This window comes from Melospiza georgiana, chromosome 6 (genome assembly GCF_028018845.1).
Source record: "Melospiza georgiana isolate bMelGeo1 chromosome 6, bMelGeo1.pri, whole genome shotgun sequence".
NCBI classification, from domain to species: domain Eukaryota; kingdom Metazoa; phylum Chordata; class Aves; order Passeriformes; family Passerellidae; genus Melospiza; species Melospiza georgiana.
In genome coordinates this window covers 34,859,409-34,876,847 of record NC_080435.1, presented here as the reverse complement: position 1 = coordinate 34,876,847, position 17,439 = coordinate 34,859,409, and the positions used below count along the sequence as shown (strand labels likewise).

The 17,439-nt window shown below is 34.4% G+C and overlaps 1 protein-coding gene across 4 annotated transcripts in view; it reads right to left on the bottom strand.

Annotated features, from left to right (window-relative positions):
- The window catches only part of DPH6 (diphthamine biosynthesis 6), a 184,013-nt gene that overhangs the window by 22,656 nt on the left and 143,918 nt on the right, over positions 1–17,439 (bottom strand). For all 4 annotated transcript variants that reach the window (XM_058026375.1, XM_058026374.1, XM_058026376.1 and 1 more), the window contains one exon: positions 12,821–13,226. In XM_058026375.1, the coding sequence (XP_057882358.1) occupies positions 12,821–13,226 (406 nt within the window). The remainder of the gene's footprint in view (positions 1–12,820; positions 13,227–17,439) is intronic.

Genomic DNA, 17,439 nt, shown 5'->3' with positions numbered 1-17,439 from the left:
TTAAAACAGCATCAAGGAAAAGAAGTCTGTACTTAAAAATGTCTTCTCTACTCTGATATTAGGATCAGCTGACTCACAAGGGGAAACTTCTTGGAAGAGACTAGAGAGCAAGAGGATATTCACGTGCATATACATATATATATATGAATATATACTTTTTTTGACTTGTAAGATTAATGTCTAGTATAATATTCCAAGCTGGGATAAATCAAACTGACTCATGTAATGATCATGTTAATGTTATCATATAATGATAACAACATGAAATATTATATAATAATTTTGGCATCTTTTAAAATACCAATTGTGGCTTCACATATTTTTTCCAGTAGAGTTATTAAAAATTAAATTTGTATCATTAATTACAAGTAAAGAACTTTAAATAATTTTCAAACTTTAGTAATAATCATATCCTAAAGCTGTACATTCTAGGTCTGTAAATGTTATTTTACTGTAGTGTCATAAAACCCCCATTTTTTTGTATTAAAAAACCCTGGATTATTGACAGTGAAGAAATTTGCTGTAGGTTATCTTAGATTTCTGAAAGGAAGAAAATGATACACTCTGAATCAAGTTTCTCCTAAGCATCTACTCTCATCTATCCACCTAGATGCACACTCTATCTCTGCATCAAGCCAGGCAATTGTATGTCAGTATTCACTAAATTTAAAAAAATGCATCATGCAGACACAAGCAGCACAGAAATCCCACCTCCCTGTGCTATGTTTCTAAACAAGAAAAGGAGAATATTTTATGTACATTACTGTGGCATGGAAGCGGATAATTTTGATAATAATCAATTACTCAAAAGACTTTAATTACACAGAATATATTTCTGTATAAATGTTATAAAAATGATATATATATTACTGTATATAAATTGTGTTTGTGTGGACAATGAAAAACATTTACATTTAATTTTATTTTCTGATCTTCACTTTTGATTCAATGTAGTTATCACAGCCCTCTGATTATTTAATACTTAGTTCTTCAGGCCTGATAAAATTTGTTAAAGGATTTTTATTTTTTCCCAGTCTTTTTATGGGACCACCTTCAGCAAGATAATTTAAAATGTGAGCTCCAGTTCAGAAAAGTAGATAAACATATATGAGTGGATTAGGTATGTGCATATGTATTGAACTGGTGCCACATTTGCTAGTTGAATTTTCTATAAGACATTAATTTATATATTGTAAAAATAACTACTATTTCAAATTAGTCCATTTACATGGTACATGTACACATACATAAAGAATTCATAATGGCGTGCATTTACTGTTGTAGTTTGCACATTCTTTTAAAGCTTTTTCCCTGTTGATGCCAGTATAATCTAATAAAGGATAACATGGTATTTCTTACAGCTCCCAAATACTTTCTTAAGTGTTCAATTTCCTTTTTTTATTCTGAAAGACTTTCTCTGAAGTATGTCATAATAATTCATGGCTGTTTCATGTCCTAGAGAAATCATTCAGGTTTACATTACAAACCACATTAATTTTGAGTGTTTTGCAATACCTAAAGCGTAAGTATTTCTAATTGTACCATCTTGCTGCTCTTAATTGATAACATGTGGTTGAGTATAGGAACTGTACAAGTAATAATATTATTTCTCAGTTGGTTTTATATAAAGTAAAAGGATAAGTTATCACTGCTATGTGTGAAATTGGTGTGCCATGAAGTGAATGTACAGAGGCTACTTTGTGTTCTGTTTTCAAACTAAAAGCTGACACATCACCAAGAACCCAGGAAAAAGTATTGCATGAATTTCCTCTTTCTTTTCCTATTTTGCTAAATTTTAAAATGTACGTTATGATATCATGGAATCAACATGAAAGAAGGTTATTCTGTACAGGACAAAGCCCTGAATAATACCAAGCCCAGCATAGGACTGCTTTTATAAAGGGAAAGACAGAACAACATCCATAAAACGTGAATAAATGAAAGATTATTTGAATTAATGAAATGTTCTTGGTGCTTAAACACAACTTAGTTACAAGTTTTCTATGGAAACCCTTGATCTTGCACAAACATGTATTGACGCCACAGACAAACTGCTCAAGGTCAGTGACAGAGGAGACAACAATCTAAACCTACTCAGTCAATGACAGTGAGCACTTCATATGGCACTGAGGTGTTCTCTTTAACTGAAAGAAAGCCCATTATTACAAAATAAAAATGGAGTTACTGTGCTGTATAATGAGAGGTGACACTGTGTTTGTAATGTCTCAACAAATCAAACCCAAATTTTTGACTTTATCATGCAAGCTCTGGTCCATTACAATCACTGACTTGAATAATGCTTCAGAAGAAAGTTCCAGTTTACTTAGGAATCCTGATACCAACACAAAGCTGAGCTTCTCTTCTGAATCAAAGCTGTGCTGCTCTGGTCACTGACTCTACCCCTACCTTAAATCTAGGCCAGCTATCTCCATGAAGATTCCAATGGCACTTAACAGCACTCAGCACTTCTCAGGGGACAATTCAGCACTTCACAGTATCAGGAACATAAAAAGAATTTTTTTTTGTTTTCCAATCTCTCTATTCCTTTTGTTAATACAAAACCTGCTCTTTTTTCAAATATTGGCAACAATAAACAGGGTGATGTGTTGCATTGTCCATGGCCTGTGTGGACTGTGCATGGTCTATGAAGTTTCTTTTGTTTCCATGCCACTATTTTCCTTCTGCAGTGGGGGCAAAGAAACATATTAGTGGCTCCTGATTTAATAAATAACACCCAGTAGAATCCAAGCTGTGAATTTCTGTACATGTTTTTGCTTAGTACTTCTGGCTACCAATTGTATTTTCAGCACAGAATATTATGTTTTTATAACAGAATCTTTGGCTTTATAATCCTCTTTGCTATACTCTGGTTTGAGTCAGTCACATTTTCTTTTTCTGGATTAAGAAACTTTGGAATGCTTCCTCTTGATTTTAGGCTCACTATGCCTGCCTTCAAGTTTTACTCTTGTATTTCACGACTCAAGGCTGAGACATGACTTATGTGGTCCGTAATAAGGGACAAATGGAAGTTAAAAAGAAAGGACAAAACCAGGAGACCAAAATGGAAGAGCATAAAAGATCAAGCAAGTGGAGTACTTCAAGATGAAGCCTCACATTTTCTATGATCTCTCTTGAAAATGAAACATTAAATTGTGCCTTTGATTTGGATCAACTGTGCCTGAGCTTTTGCCCAGGGATGTTAATAACATAATTTCTGTTAATTTCAATAGGTTTGGATTTCATTCTACCTAAAACCCAAAAGAACAGTAGCCAATGAAATTTGACTTGATTTCCATAGCTCAGATTCTTAGTCTTTGCTGAAAACAAGCTTGAGCTTGTTTTATCTGTCTTGACAAATTACACATCCGAGCAGGAATGATCCTTTGGATGAACTAGAAACTGCAGTCTCTCACTAGAATTATTCTGTTGTAAAATGGGCCAAGGTCTTGCCTCTAATTCCATGGCTTCTTCTGGCTACTGTATGCTGCTTTTCCGTCAGCACTTGGACAGGTTTCCTTTGTGTACCAGCAAAATAAACCAATTTTCCTATGCTTGGGCAATCATATGTAAATCTTAGTGTCTTGCAAATAGTGTACTGTTTCCTTTTTCTCCTAAATGATAGTGTGAGAGGCATGACTGGATATTTTTGAAATGTGTTTTACAATGATTAAAATAATCAATTGAGCTAAATAATATATTTAGTTCAGAGCTAAAAATATACCATATCTTAGAACAGATCTATTATAGTATGACATGAATGCACCTTGGAACTGATAAAGTCTTGTTATCATAATTGCCTCGAATGAGTATGCTTTGGGTGATGAGAACTCTGGAAAAGCTTTTCAGCCTTTCTGCAGTATATTCACAAAAAGTGAAAGGCAAAACCCATGAAAAAGTGCAAAAGAATATTGTAAGCAATGTGCTTAACTCCTGCCTAAAACAAAAGTGCTCCTTTCAATCCATACTTGCCAAAGACATTTTCTGAGATGTATCCTATACTTAAACTTATTACAGAATGCGTATTAATTTCTGTGGCGAAGAAGTATTATGCAGCAAAGTTTCTATCAAAATGAAATTTTAACATTCTTTACAAGTTTGAAAAACTCCTACATAAAGTATTCTGAAACAAGTTAAGTCAAGAATAAGCAATGCTTTTAATGAAAGCACTCTTAAACAGCTGAGGTGTCTGTTTCCACATTTTTAAAGGATCAAAAGTTTTGGTGCTTTGTATGCTATCACAGATAAAAACAATCACAAGAAGACAAAATACTAAGAAAAAAAATTAAAAAGCGTCATCTAAATATAGAAATCCTTATTATTTCTGTTGTTATTATAGTTTGAGTGACCCAAATACTTGATTAAATCACAGCAAGTAAGTTATGATACATGATATAATACAAAAGAGTTCAAAACACATTCTATGTAGTTAATGCACAGGGAAGAAAAAGAGTAATCAGTTAAATTAGAATATATTTATCTTCATATATATATATCTGTAAAAAATGCCTTTGGCTGGCTTCTATTTGTTCTTTTCACAATAGCTTGGAAATGTCAAGATCTCTGGACTATTTTAAAATGATGAAGTTATGGCCATTAGAAGAGCAATCTCACAACAGATTTGATCTCAGGCTCCTTTCTGGAGTAAGACATGCACTTCAACAAACTCTTCTTCTTCAGGGTTCCACTTAACTGTTCTCACAGAGACCAGCAAGCTGAGTATTGAGGATGTAAAGTTTGGCTGCACAGTCTAACTTTGAGTATGCACCAGAGGCAGTAAACAGGAGAATTTTTTGCTCTAACCATCTCTGTAGAGTACAAACAGGCCTTGCCTCCTTACTCTGCCTTCTCTCTTCAGGCCCCCTCACTATATTGAAAAGAAACATGGAGACTATGGAGAATGGCCAAGGGCTGGGGAAACAACTGGACAAAAGAACACAAAGGCATCTCATTACTTATTACTCTGATCAATAAATGATCCCTGTGTTCCACGCTGTCTCTGGACTTCAGGAAATTGGCTTCTTTGGCTTCCATTACCCAGATGGACAAAAAATATCCAGGCTACTAAATCAAACTCCGCCTGCAGCACCATCTTCTCATACTGTTAAGCTGCTGCCCATTTGGAGTTTGAATCAGAATATTATGTCAATTTCTTTTTAGCTTCACAATTTTTTAAACAATTATTCTATGCCATTAGATAACAAAAAGATCATGTCTGTCTCCAAGGAAATGGCCAAACTTTTTGGATAACCTCAGAGACTGCTCAGATGAGTTGCTGGCAGAGTCCTGACAGTACTATTTGATACCAGCTATATTGAACAGGTAGATCTGGACAATGAAGAGAAGATACCACATCCGACTGCTTGCAGGACAGAGGAATTCAACATGGCTGACACTTGGAAATTTTACAAAAGTACTTAAGGCATTACCCAATTAACTGCTATACTTATTAGAACTCTTAACAGTTAGATTTTCAGCAGCTGCACATCTTAAGAAAAGTTTCAACCAGGAAAGCCCAGCTTGTCTTATGACAATCAAGTCATCTGACAAAACCTGATAGACACCATCAGTGGTGTCTACAGTGGACAAAAGGCAAGATCTGACAGAAATAAATTAACTTTAAGATATTGGAGGAGGAAGCACTAGAGGAGACACCAGAGAGGAAGTAGAAGACTTTCACATAAGATTTATGGATGGTTTTGGCTATCAGTCAGTGCTAGTTCAGACACTTCACCTTTTCTTTTTCTATCCAAGAGTCATACAAATTACTGCCCTGAGCAGAACTGATACTTCTCAGTGCAGCGATTATGTGACAGAATGACTGACAACGGTCAGCCAGCTAACAAGTTGGAAATGTTTTTCCTTGCAAAATTCAGTATTCTCTTTCTTAGATCTATTTTTTTAGCTTTGCTAGACAAAGAGCAAATGGAAAGCATTTTGATGCTAAAGAAGAACAACTCCAGAAGACAAGCTAGTCATGCTACTAGCTTGGTCCTACTACTAGGTCCATCTACTGCAGTATTCTGTTTGAATGGTCCTAAATAAATATCTAGATTAAATAATAACAAGGGGTTCATTATGCTATTATACCCAGATCATTTTGAGCCTCCATTTGTTTTAAGTTTACTGGACTTTCTATGTCAGATGTAATTTCACTCACCCAAACACAACCATAGTTTCTTTTTTCTTCATTTGTAAATAAAAAGTAATATAGAGATGGATCTATACAAATTATGAAAAGTTCTTTATAAATCAAAGTTCTTTAAATGTTTATAGATTTAGAATCATAGAATTGGTACCAAAATATTGGCAAGTTGAAACAGTCCCAGAGAAAAACTTCCTATGTAATTGTAAACTGTAATCTGTGATGTGTCCCTAAAAATTAAGTTTGTTACAAATGGTTTCTGGATAGCTAGACAGGTCATCTATTCCTCACATATTAAACACCAGATTATACAAATTTGGTGTGCCTGACTTCATGCTTTTATAGCTCTTCTCTGTCAACAAAGCACTAAACCAAGTTTCTCAAAATTAATTTTGTTGTTGTAGTATGGTGTTTGTGCTTGATGAATTTTATGCACTTTTATACAGTTAGTATCTGTGGACTTAAAAAATAAATTTCTCACCTTAAAGGACATAAAGCCTGAAGCAGGATCTAATATACTTTAAGCTGCCTCACAGGCATAAATCACTTCTCTATCCAAATTCAGTTGAGAGACAATATTACTATTAAAACAATTCCCCATGTCTTGGATAGCAAACAAAAAAGATACTTTCATATGAGATATTTTCATAACATATAATATATATTTCATAATAGTTTCATATTAGATATTTTGCTAATAATATGCATACATTGACTTGCAGCATGTACAATACATAAGCACAACCTTAAAAAAATAGAAAAAGTTAAAAATGTCAGCATTTTAACAGCCATTTAATAAATCAGTTCTCTTGACTGGATAATGTGGGTAGCAATAGCAAGATTGCCCCCTCTGTGGCTCAAGACCAATTATAGTTACTTTTATCTTTTTAAAATGTCATTTCAAACATACTCACAAATCACTATTTTCTAATTGCTTCAGTATGTTATAAGCTGATTAATTTCCCAAAGTACTAATTAAACTTTTTTTTTCTGCTTGAACTAATACACCTGGTAATTTTATTTTCTTAACAGGAAACCCAAGAAATTAAAATTGAAATTTTCCTTTTTCAGGTTCACAATTCTTCTCACATTTTCCACTGAGAATAAATTAACAGAATTCAAGAGAAAACCAAGCTTAAGTTTTATAGTCCATTTTAGAGAGCATCATAACACTTACAAATATTTTTGTTCAGCCAAATTATTTATGTTAGTCACAACAAATACTTCATTTTAGTTAGCGTCTGCAAAGCTTGAGCTAGTGACTGTAATTTGATTTTTAAAGTATTTATTTGTCTGCTTCACTGTTACTCAGTAAGGAGTTCTTAATGTCTTTTTAGTTACTACTCATGTGAGTAGTTCTCCACAACTGCTAAGTAAATACCAATTACTCACATGAGATTGTGTAGACCTACATACAAATGTGGGAAGGTTCAGATTCCAGTTGTCCTCATGGGGATTTTTTTCCCATTGTATAATGGCATATCCGTCAAGAAAATTAAGTTGAAATAAATTTCTAGTGTGAATTTAAAGTATGGTGCTAAAAAAAAGAAACTTCAATGAACACAGACATTCATTATTGTAAAAATACATCTTGGTACCTTTAATTGATCTTCTTCCTCCTCTCTCAGATTTACACTACAGAATGCATTCTCTCTGTACTGGAAACTCTGTGTTTTGGAAAACATCTGGAAAATGTGTTGATAATGCCATGTCTTATCAAATAGAATAAATCTTACCAGATGGAAAACCTTTATCTTTAAAGCTGCATGGTGTACATGCATCAGGGTGTTACTCTACCATTGCAAGGACTCTAAATGAGTGCCTAACCACCAGGGCTTCTCTTGCAACAGAATAAAAAGTCCCATTAAAAGTAAGATTTTTTTACAGTTGAGCTCAATTATACTCAGACCATATTAGATTTTTAAAAAAATACTTAATTTTGTTGAAGCTTGATAAACTTATAAGTACTAAGGGCCTTTTAGACATATATTTACAGAGCAGAGCCACTTCAAACACTAATTATGTAGCAATTTTAAAGTTCCTACCCAATCGTCTTTTCCTGTTTTCTTTTGCCTTTTTGTATTCCCAGTCCATTTCTTCTTTAGTATTAAAAAGGCATTGTGTAATATGGTGTCTGGTGAAAGCAGGACATTCTCTATTCCCAAATAAATATTCAAAAATATTTTGCATATATCTTGTGAACAAGGCTTGTTAAATCATAATGTGATGACTTATAAACATTCATCATTCCTATATGGAAGTATAATCTAGTCAACTGCATGGTATAGCAAATCATCCTGACACGTTTATATTAATGCACATTTGAATGAGAATAAGAAAGAAATAGTCAAATTTATGTTAAAGACTTCTAAAGGCTTAACAGCATCTTACTAAGTATATATGTCAGCTTAATCTAATCCTCCTACTTCTAATACGTTCTGTGGTCTCAGCACGGCGCCCATAATGCTCTTGCATGTTATGAGGGATTGCCTCTGAGAAGTTCACCATCAGTACTACACTTTGTTCAATAAAACTTCACATCTGGTCTTAGGATGACAGAAAGCTATCTGTCTCCAATTTGCATTACAAACCTTTAGCTCCTTTTGACATCCATAACACCGGCTGTAATAATTTCCAATAACCTGTTACAATATGCCAAGTAGATATATTCCTGGTTCTCATCTTACTGTGTCAGGTAACAACACATTTCTAATATTTATTTGGACAATTTTAAATAAATGACAACTTCTTTATACCAAAACCCCATGCATTATCTAATCAGAGGCTCATTTGAGAAGGCCTGTGGCAGTACTTTCTCCTTTCACTCCAATGATTTTAAGTTCTAATCAGAAAAATGCCACCTTTATTTTTTTTCTGTGCTTCTGCTGGAGGAGACAATACATTTCATTTCATGATCTTAAAAGCATTATTGAAGACTATTTACTAATCTTATGACATGATGGAAGTCCTCCTAAACTGGAACAACTATTTCCTTAATCATCTTTCTTGATTTCTGAGCATCCTAATTTCTACTTTTTCTATTACAGATACATGTCTTACGTGTTTCACATTAAAATTACTTGAAGAAAACTGTCTATTATTCCCCACTACATTATTAATATTGTTTTTCTTCAGCAGAAAATGTATCTGCTGGCAGATGAAGACCCAAAAGGACAGACTGACTTGTGGGATTAACAATGTCTAACACAAGTCAGAGATCAAACGTGTCACTAAAGGATCCTCATACAGATGGTTTGCAACCTCTACTACCTGAGCTGAATTAATAAATGGCAATTAAAAAACTGGTCTCTCAATATAATTTGCTTTCTGGCACCCACATCAATGAAACAAATTTTTTTAAAAGTCTGTGTGTTAGGTCTGCAGATTTACAAATGAAGATCAGTAATTTCCTGCTTTATCTTCTGTCCCAGTAAAATGGTATTCTGTGTTTGAAAGGCAGTAGCATAAGTACTGTTACCCACCTAGACCTACTCTGCAACAGAAAGTAAACTTTGGAGGTAGTAGGAATCACCACTGGGACACCCAAATACTTATAATATCTTAAGACAAGTCTACAGAAAAAGGTATGAGCAAGTTTTGGCCGTGCTCAGAGCTGACAAGACACAGCCACTGCTACTTTGGAAACCAGTACTGTTCCCTCTTGGGATCTGCCCCATTCAGATACATGCATTCTACAACAGGACAGGCTCAAGAGGAAAACAGGAAAAACTGGAAGGAGCTATTGAAGGAACAGAAATAAACTGAAAAACTGGATTTGAAAATGGAAAGAGCTATTGTTATCAGAATTTAACAATCTCTAATACCTTGGTCTAATCTTATAGAAAGGTTAAAATATCTTGGGATTCAAAAGAAAGACATGATACTATCTCTGATATATTAAAATTGGGAAGCACACTAAAGGACACATAGAGTTGCAGTAGTCTTGCCTGTCAAAATTAAAGACAGCCAGTAATAACAGAGAAGATAGAACACAGACTTATGTCATCTTGCTTATGGACACTGTCAATGGGATACTGAAATTAATGGGAACAAATTGGACACCTCACACAACACTTCTTAAACTGACAATTAATATATTTTTGTGAGTATATTTTGAATTATGAGAAGTAGAATTATACTACTAGTGCAAAAGACAGTCAAGGACATTGTTCACTAATAGGCTGCGTTGTTTTGAAAGCTGATGCTTCACTGGACAAAGCTCCAAGAACACATACTACCAGTATACTTGAATATGTCCTGTGTCTTAACAATATCTTAATAATTAGACTTCAGATTTTGAACCAGAAAAAGTGTATGTGTGTATATATATATATATATAAATATATATATATATAAAAAAATAGTATCCTATCAGATAGAAATTATCAGCAAGACATACTTCAGCAACAACTGCTTTAATTTGAGAAATTATTTTTGAATATACATCATGATTATTCTTCCATTGCATGAACTTTCTAGAAATTTTTCCTAAGAAGCAAAATTTTATTTTTAAATTCTTCATCAGTGAATTAGTGCTCCTTGTAAAGTTAATGTATTCTGTATATTCTACAGATTTGCAAGCATGTATTTCTTATCAGTGGGGATAATAATAAAATTTGTATAATGACAGGAATTATTATGACAGTGCAGAGATCTGAACGCAACGAGAATGAACATATGACAATCACACAAATCTTTCAATGTCTATGCTATTGGTAGTATAAAATGAATGGAACTGAATCAAATTTTTATGCTCACAATTAATACATTATATTGAGAAATACATTTTATAAAGCAAATGAAATTTTTTTGGAAGTAATTATTCTATGGTCTGAGAAATATCAGAAAGAAAGCAGGCGAAACAGTAATGTTAATCCCATGCCAGAAACATGTTTTATCAGGTTTCCTTTTAGCTCTTAAACAAGATGTAGTAAAAACAACAACATTCTGTCAGACTATATGTTCATTCTTTGCTTCCTGGATTAAATATGCTTATTCTATGCCACATTTTTATAGATTTCAATTCCTCTACTTTAAATCTATTAAACAATGTCAAGTTGAATTTTCTTCAAAAACTGCTGCAGGTTAAGAAAAAAAAAATAGGACAGTAGAATATTTGAGGGCTAACATTTATGTCAGCTAATTAATATGGATCAGTTGTGGTCTGCAAGGATTTTTAAAGTGCATGCATGTTTGAGATAAATATAGAATAAGGATCTGATTTTGTTTCTTCCCGAATTGATAACAAAGTTCTTACTGATTTCAATACAAGTATGGTCTGCCAGTTTTATAGATCTAGCAGATAAAATAAGCTTTTGTGCTGTTGCAAAATGTTAGCTGTCCCAAATACAGCATAGCTCAAAATGCACATCTGCAACATAAGAAATAAATTGTAATTTTAATATTACATTTATTGCTCTGTTTTCTCTTTACTTGGTAAGGGAATGAGATTCTGAGAAAATAAACACTGGGGGAAAACCCAACAAATTTTTTGGATAGCAGGTTCTATTTAAATAAGTTAGTTAGAAATCAGCCCAGGTTTAAACCCAGATGCCCTCTATTCAAAGGATACAACACCATGTCCTTACTTTAAAACATTAATATTTCATCATTCTCAAAAGAGTTCCTGCTAGAAGAAATTGGTTATTTGAACATGGTTCCACTCTGTGACAAAAAGAAGCCACGAAATGCACAACTGTTCAAACACTTTTGAGCAAAAGATTTATTCTCCCTACACTGAATTCTAAGGTGGCTGGATTTCTCTTGCATGGAATCACAGGATAACTTAGATTATAGCAAGATTGTATAATCCAACCTCCCACTCAAAATCAGATGTGAGGTTAGAACAAAAGTAATCCAGGACTTCACGCTGTTTGGACTTCAGGAAGTTCAAGAACAGAGCCTTTCAATATGAGAAACACACCTGGTACCCAGGAAAAGGAAAAATATATCATAATTGTGGAACTGTAGAATTATTTCAGTTGGAAAAGGCTTCCAAGATCCTTGAGTCCCGCCGTAAATCTAACACTGCCAGGTTTACCACTAAGTACCAAGTCTACTACACACCTTTCAAATACCTTCAGTGGTGGTGACCACCACCTTCCTGGGCAGCCTGTTCCAATGCTTGATAACCCTTGTGATGAAGAAATTATTCCTAATATTCAAGCTCAGCCTCCCATAGAGCAGCTTGAGGCTCTTTCATCTTGTTCTGTCACTTGTTACTCGGGAGAAGAGCTCAGCCCCCAGCTGGCTATCAGCTCCTTTCAGGCAGTTGTAGAGGCCAATGGGGTCTCTTCTGAGCCTCTTTTTCCCCAGGCTAAAACTCCCCAGTTCCCTCACCCTGTCCTCAAATAACTTGCTCTCTAGACCCTTCACCAGCTCTGTTGTCCTTCTCTAGACATGCTCCAGCACTTCAATGTCTCATTTGCAGTGAGGGCCCCAAAACTGAACGCAGGATTTGAGGTGTGGCCTCACCAGTGCTGAGTACAGGAGGAAAATCACTGTCCTGGTCCTGTTGGCCACACTAATGCTGATGCAGGCCAGGATGCCACTGGCCTTCTTGGCCACCTATCCTTGAAACACTCTTATAAAATTTTTTCTCTTCCTATGAAATCTGATGAAAAAGTAAACAAGAAGTACCTTAGTATTACACCTGCTTCCTGTCATGGTAAGTCTTACCTTTTTGCAGTGTTTCAGCATCAAAGACTTGCTCCTTGAAGAAAGCTCTGAAGGACAAAGGACTGGCACTGCAGTCTTCTGAAAGTTTGTCAACAGCTTGTTTAAACATAGCAGCTAAGTCATGAAGAGGTCCATCTAAATCAAGGTGAGAAGTAGATGAGGAAATCAAGCTCAGGCGTACTGAAATTGATGCACAAGATGCAGAACTAGACTCCACAGATTCACACTCAATTTGGAAGCCCTCTGACAACATCTTCATTGCAAAATGTTTTCTTTGGAGTGGATCATCAACTACTGCAACAACATGCCATTCAATGGCAGCATCTCTGGGTAGGTGAGAGATTACAACCACAGCAAGCAACCCACATACTGCAGTTTCATCATGATACATCTCCGAATCTTCAACCTAAAAGATAAGCAAAATATTGTCCATATTACAGAGTTGTAGAAATCAATGCAGCTCATATTCAGTTAAAATATTAAAAAAAGCATATGCAGTACAGTTTTTTCATGGAAATTGCTTTTCCCCTCAAATTTTCTTATTGAAAAGTCATCTTGAGCTATTATGAATTTATCTGATAGTATCTCCTCATCTTCGTAATTTCAAACCATTACTATTCCTGTACCATTAAAAAAAACCAACTGATCGTAATTTATTTTGCACTCATTCTGCAGTCAAGAGGGATCTTTTTGCATATGGCGACTTTTGTTTGTACCAAAGGTTTTTGAAGAATAAAAAAATGGTAGGATCTACCAAAACTACAGAAATGAATCAGTAAATTACATAAGTTTTGTTTTAAAAATTGGAGTATGAAAGATTCAGTTCAGATACAGCAAAAATATAGTTCAGATAGTTCTAAACAGCAGAATTGCCCTGATCAAACCCTCTTAGAAGATAGAATATGGCTTTTAAATAGCAGAGCTCATTGAGAACGTATATTTAAATTGTTTTCACATCAACCAGCATGTCTTATTAGATAACTTGATCAGCTACATCTGAGTAGCTGAGTTTCTTTCCTTTTGATGGTTTTAAATAGCTTTCAAATACCTGAGCATCTGAAATTTTTTGACCAATGGATTACTTTATTCCTTACTTTTCCCTCAATTTTTATGAATAGACAGTACATTAGCGATTTTTAATATTAGGGTCTTATACCATCTTCTGTACACAGATAATAACTTTTTTTATATACCAGTTTGCTTACATTCCAGTATATACTGTTAATATTGTCTATTGCCTGACCTCTGAAAGGAAAAATAATAACAAGGCAAACCTGTCATTTTGTCTGAAGTCGATAAGGCCATATAACTCGCAGTACCTTCAATTCACAAACTCAATTTTCAACCACTTGCTCTCAACTTTGAGTGGAAGAAAAATGACATGTTCCAGGCACTTTATTTCAAAATTCACTCACAAAGTTATTGACAAGAGTTTTGCACAGAATATCTTTGATTCTTGACCCTTGTGAGCTGTTTACATGAAAAATGCACTTACTTCTATATTAACGATAGTGGAGTGCAATTCTATCCCAAACATGTAGCAATTGCTTTAGCATTTCTGGTTTTGATATTGTAACAGAAATAGGGACAATTTGCTTCAAATTGCAATCACTTCAGTCATAATAAAATCTCACAGAGTAGTGTTTGCTTTCAGTACTTTCATTAGGCTGGCCGGGGCTGTTATTAAGGTAGCTACACATAAATGTTATATTAGCACTTAACAGGAGCACAATATTCTCCTCTAGGAGATGAATTCTAACCTTGTCAATATAATTCTGCTCTGAGTGCTGTAAAACAGTTTGAAAAGATGAAATACTGGAGCTTTGCACTGAGGAAAAAAAAAAGTCATGCTCATTCAGGCTTAAAGGCCATTTTGCTGGCCCAAGGTGCTGAGGTACTGGTTAGAAAAAAACAGTCTAAAGAAGCTCTCTCAGGTCACATCAAGCACTAAGACAAACTTTTCTACTTCCCTGTACTTGTCTTAGGTTGTTAAATCAATTACTCGCTATTTCTGCTTGCCTTCAGCTGTCATTTAGAATATGAAGAACTACATGAAAATTAAGGCCAGAAGAAAGTAAATTTCCAAATTTAACAAATGGAAATCATTCTGTGTGAAAAACTACTCATGGTGCACCTGCATGGAACCGTAACACTCATAACCTTTAACTTTAGAGTTTGCACAAAGCAGAAATTACAGAGTTATTGGGACTAATAATTTTTCAACAGTGGCTACAGAATCATATAGAAATACTTTTAACAGTGACCTCTTCCGAGTTATTTTCAAGAAATCACTGACATTTGTGTTATACTTGGATACTGCACTTAAGATTTACCTTTCAGAAATTTACAATTTTCTTAAAGAACTAAATATCTTTATGACTGAATATCTAGCCTATCTAGTAAATGAAGATGATTACATAAGGTCTGCTAAGAAATTATATGATGCTAAACCAGTAAAAGTAAGTATTAAGAGTGATAACAAAGATGAATTATTTTGTTGGTTAAATTGTTTTTACAATTGATTCTACACTCTCATCAATGAGATTTATCACTTCTGGCAGACAGCTGTAGTACTTTGAATAAAAACTTGTTTTTAGAGTTCTTCCCCAAGGATACTGTTAGACTGTTCTATAAAGGAGCACAGGTTTTGGGCTAGTCTTTGTTCTACAGCTTCAAGTCCTGATCAGAAAAAAATGAGGAAAAAGAGCATATAGCTTGCGTTATAATTTTTGAAAAAGAACTATCAAATAATTCTCGGGAAGCTCTAAAATTTTTATTGAAAGAATTGAAATCTATTGGGGCAAACACTGTTGAAAGCAGTGATTCCTTAAAAGTATGCATTACCCAAATTTTTCAAGTCTTTATGAATTTCATTAATCTGTAGGTGTAGTAGTCATCTAAAGATATTTGCCTTTTAACCCTTTTTTTCTAGCTATAAGTTTTCAAATTATTTTCATTTAATGGGAAAAGCGTGTTCTAATTTCCACTTGTTAGCCTTTCCATTGGATTTAATCATTTCAAGAAACAAATACTACAAGGTAGGTCTGCACTAAGAGAAATTTGAATGTCACAGGGGAAAATAAGGAGATTTAGAGGTTCAATGGCTGACTGCTGAGATTATATGGGGAAAGATTCTAATTACGTGCTATACTTTTACATGATCTGATTTAAAGAGGGCTGGAGAAGGACAGCAGGTAACATCTGTTCCACGTGCAGGAGACACTCTCTGAAAAGAAATGCTTCAACAATGACTTTTTTCAGGAATAAATGTAGTCTGGATCATCTCAGAGACCACACTATGACAGAATTCCAATTCTGTCATGCTAGGAAATGGTAGATCCCTAAATCTTGGACAAAGATTTGATAAGACAAGTGATTTAGCTCCAACTGAATCTCACATTAGACTGTCCTCAAAACATGTTTCATAATGTCTTGCCTTTGCCAAGAGGATGATTTGCTGCTTAATTTATCAAAGATGTAAAAGGCTGAGATCCAGAAAATATGAAAAAGGAAGCCAAAGGGCAGATTTTTCTAAATACATGCATTGTATCTATATCATTCCATATATGCATTTTATCTATATCATGCCATATCCAGAGAAGGACTATAAACATTTTTTAAGACATTGCTTTACAAAACCCCCCTAACTCAACAAAGGACTTTTCCCACCTTGAAGAAAATACAAATACTCTTCTAGCAATACAATGCATGTTTCATAACTCACTGGAGAAACCAAAGGTACAGAGTACATTTAAGGATGACTGAGAAAGTGACTCTTTACTTCTACTGTAAACACTGAGAAAACTGCCATGCTAAGCTAAGGGACATCTTGGAAAGTCTTCATGGGCTGGTTAATAAAGAATTACAGAAGCTGACAACAGTTAATAAAACAAGTAAGGAAAGAAAACAATGTGGGTAACTTTGTGCCTCTGTAAAAATCCAGAACTCACCAACATCTTGAGTAAGATAAACAACTCTGGATGTCTCAACTGAAAAAGGATGTACTAGATCCAAAATATATTCAGAGGAGGATAAGTATGATCAAAAGCTCTGGAGGGTCTGATTGGAAATGTTCTGCAGCCTTCTTAATGAGAAGACAGAGGCTTATAAAGTCATACATGACATAAAAAGAGTGGATAGGGATAAGAACTGATTTTGCACACTTGTCTTTCTGTACTAAAAGCTATGGACCATCAAATGACATTAGTAAGAGCATGGTTTCAAAATGAACAATGGTGGTGACACCTACAATTCCTTGATGGAGAATGCCCTGGTTGCAAGAACTTTACAGGGATTCAAGGGGAGCCTGAACAAGTTCTTAGAACACAGATTCAGTGGGTTTTATAAAAAAGACATAATAAAATTCCTGGATTATTTTCAATTTATATGTTACTAATTTATAGAAAGCCTATGTTTTATATAAAAAATTTATTTGATCAATTTAAATATTAATTTAAGTAGTTTGAAGTTAGGAGAATATTAGAGCAGATTTATGCTTTTACTGGTTTTACTATTCACTTCTGCTTAGGGCTGCTGTTTGGAGTCAAAATACCAAGCAAAGTCTACACCATGATGTTATTGTTACATTCTTAAATAAGCATGTATGCTGATAATAGAAG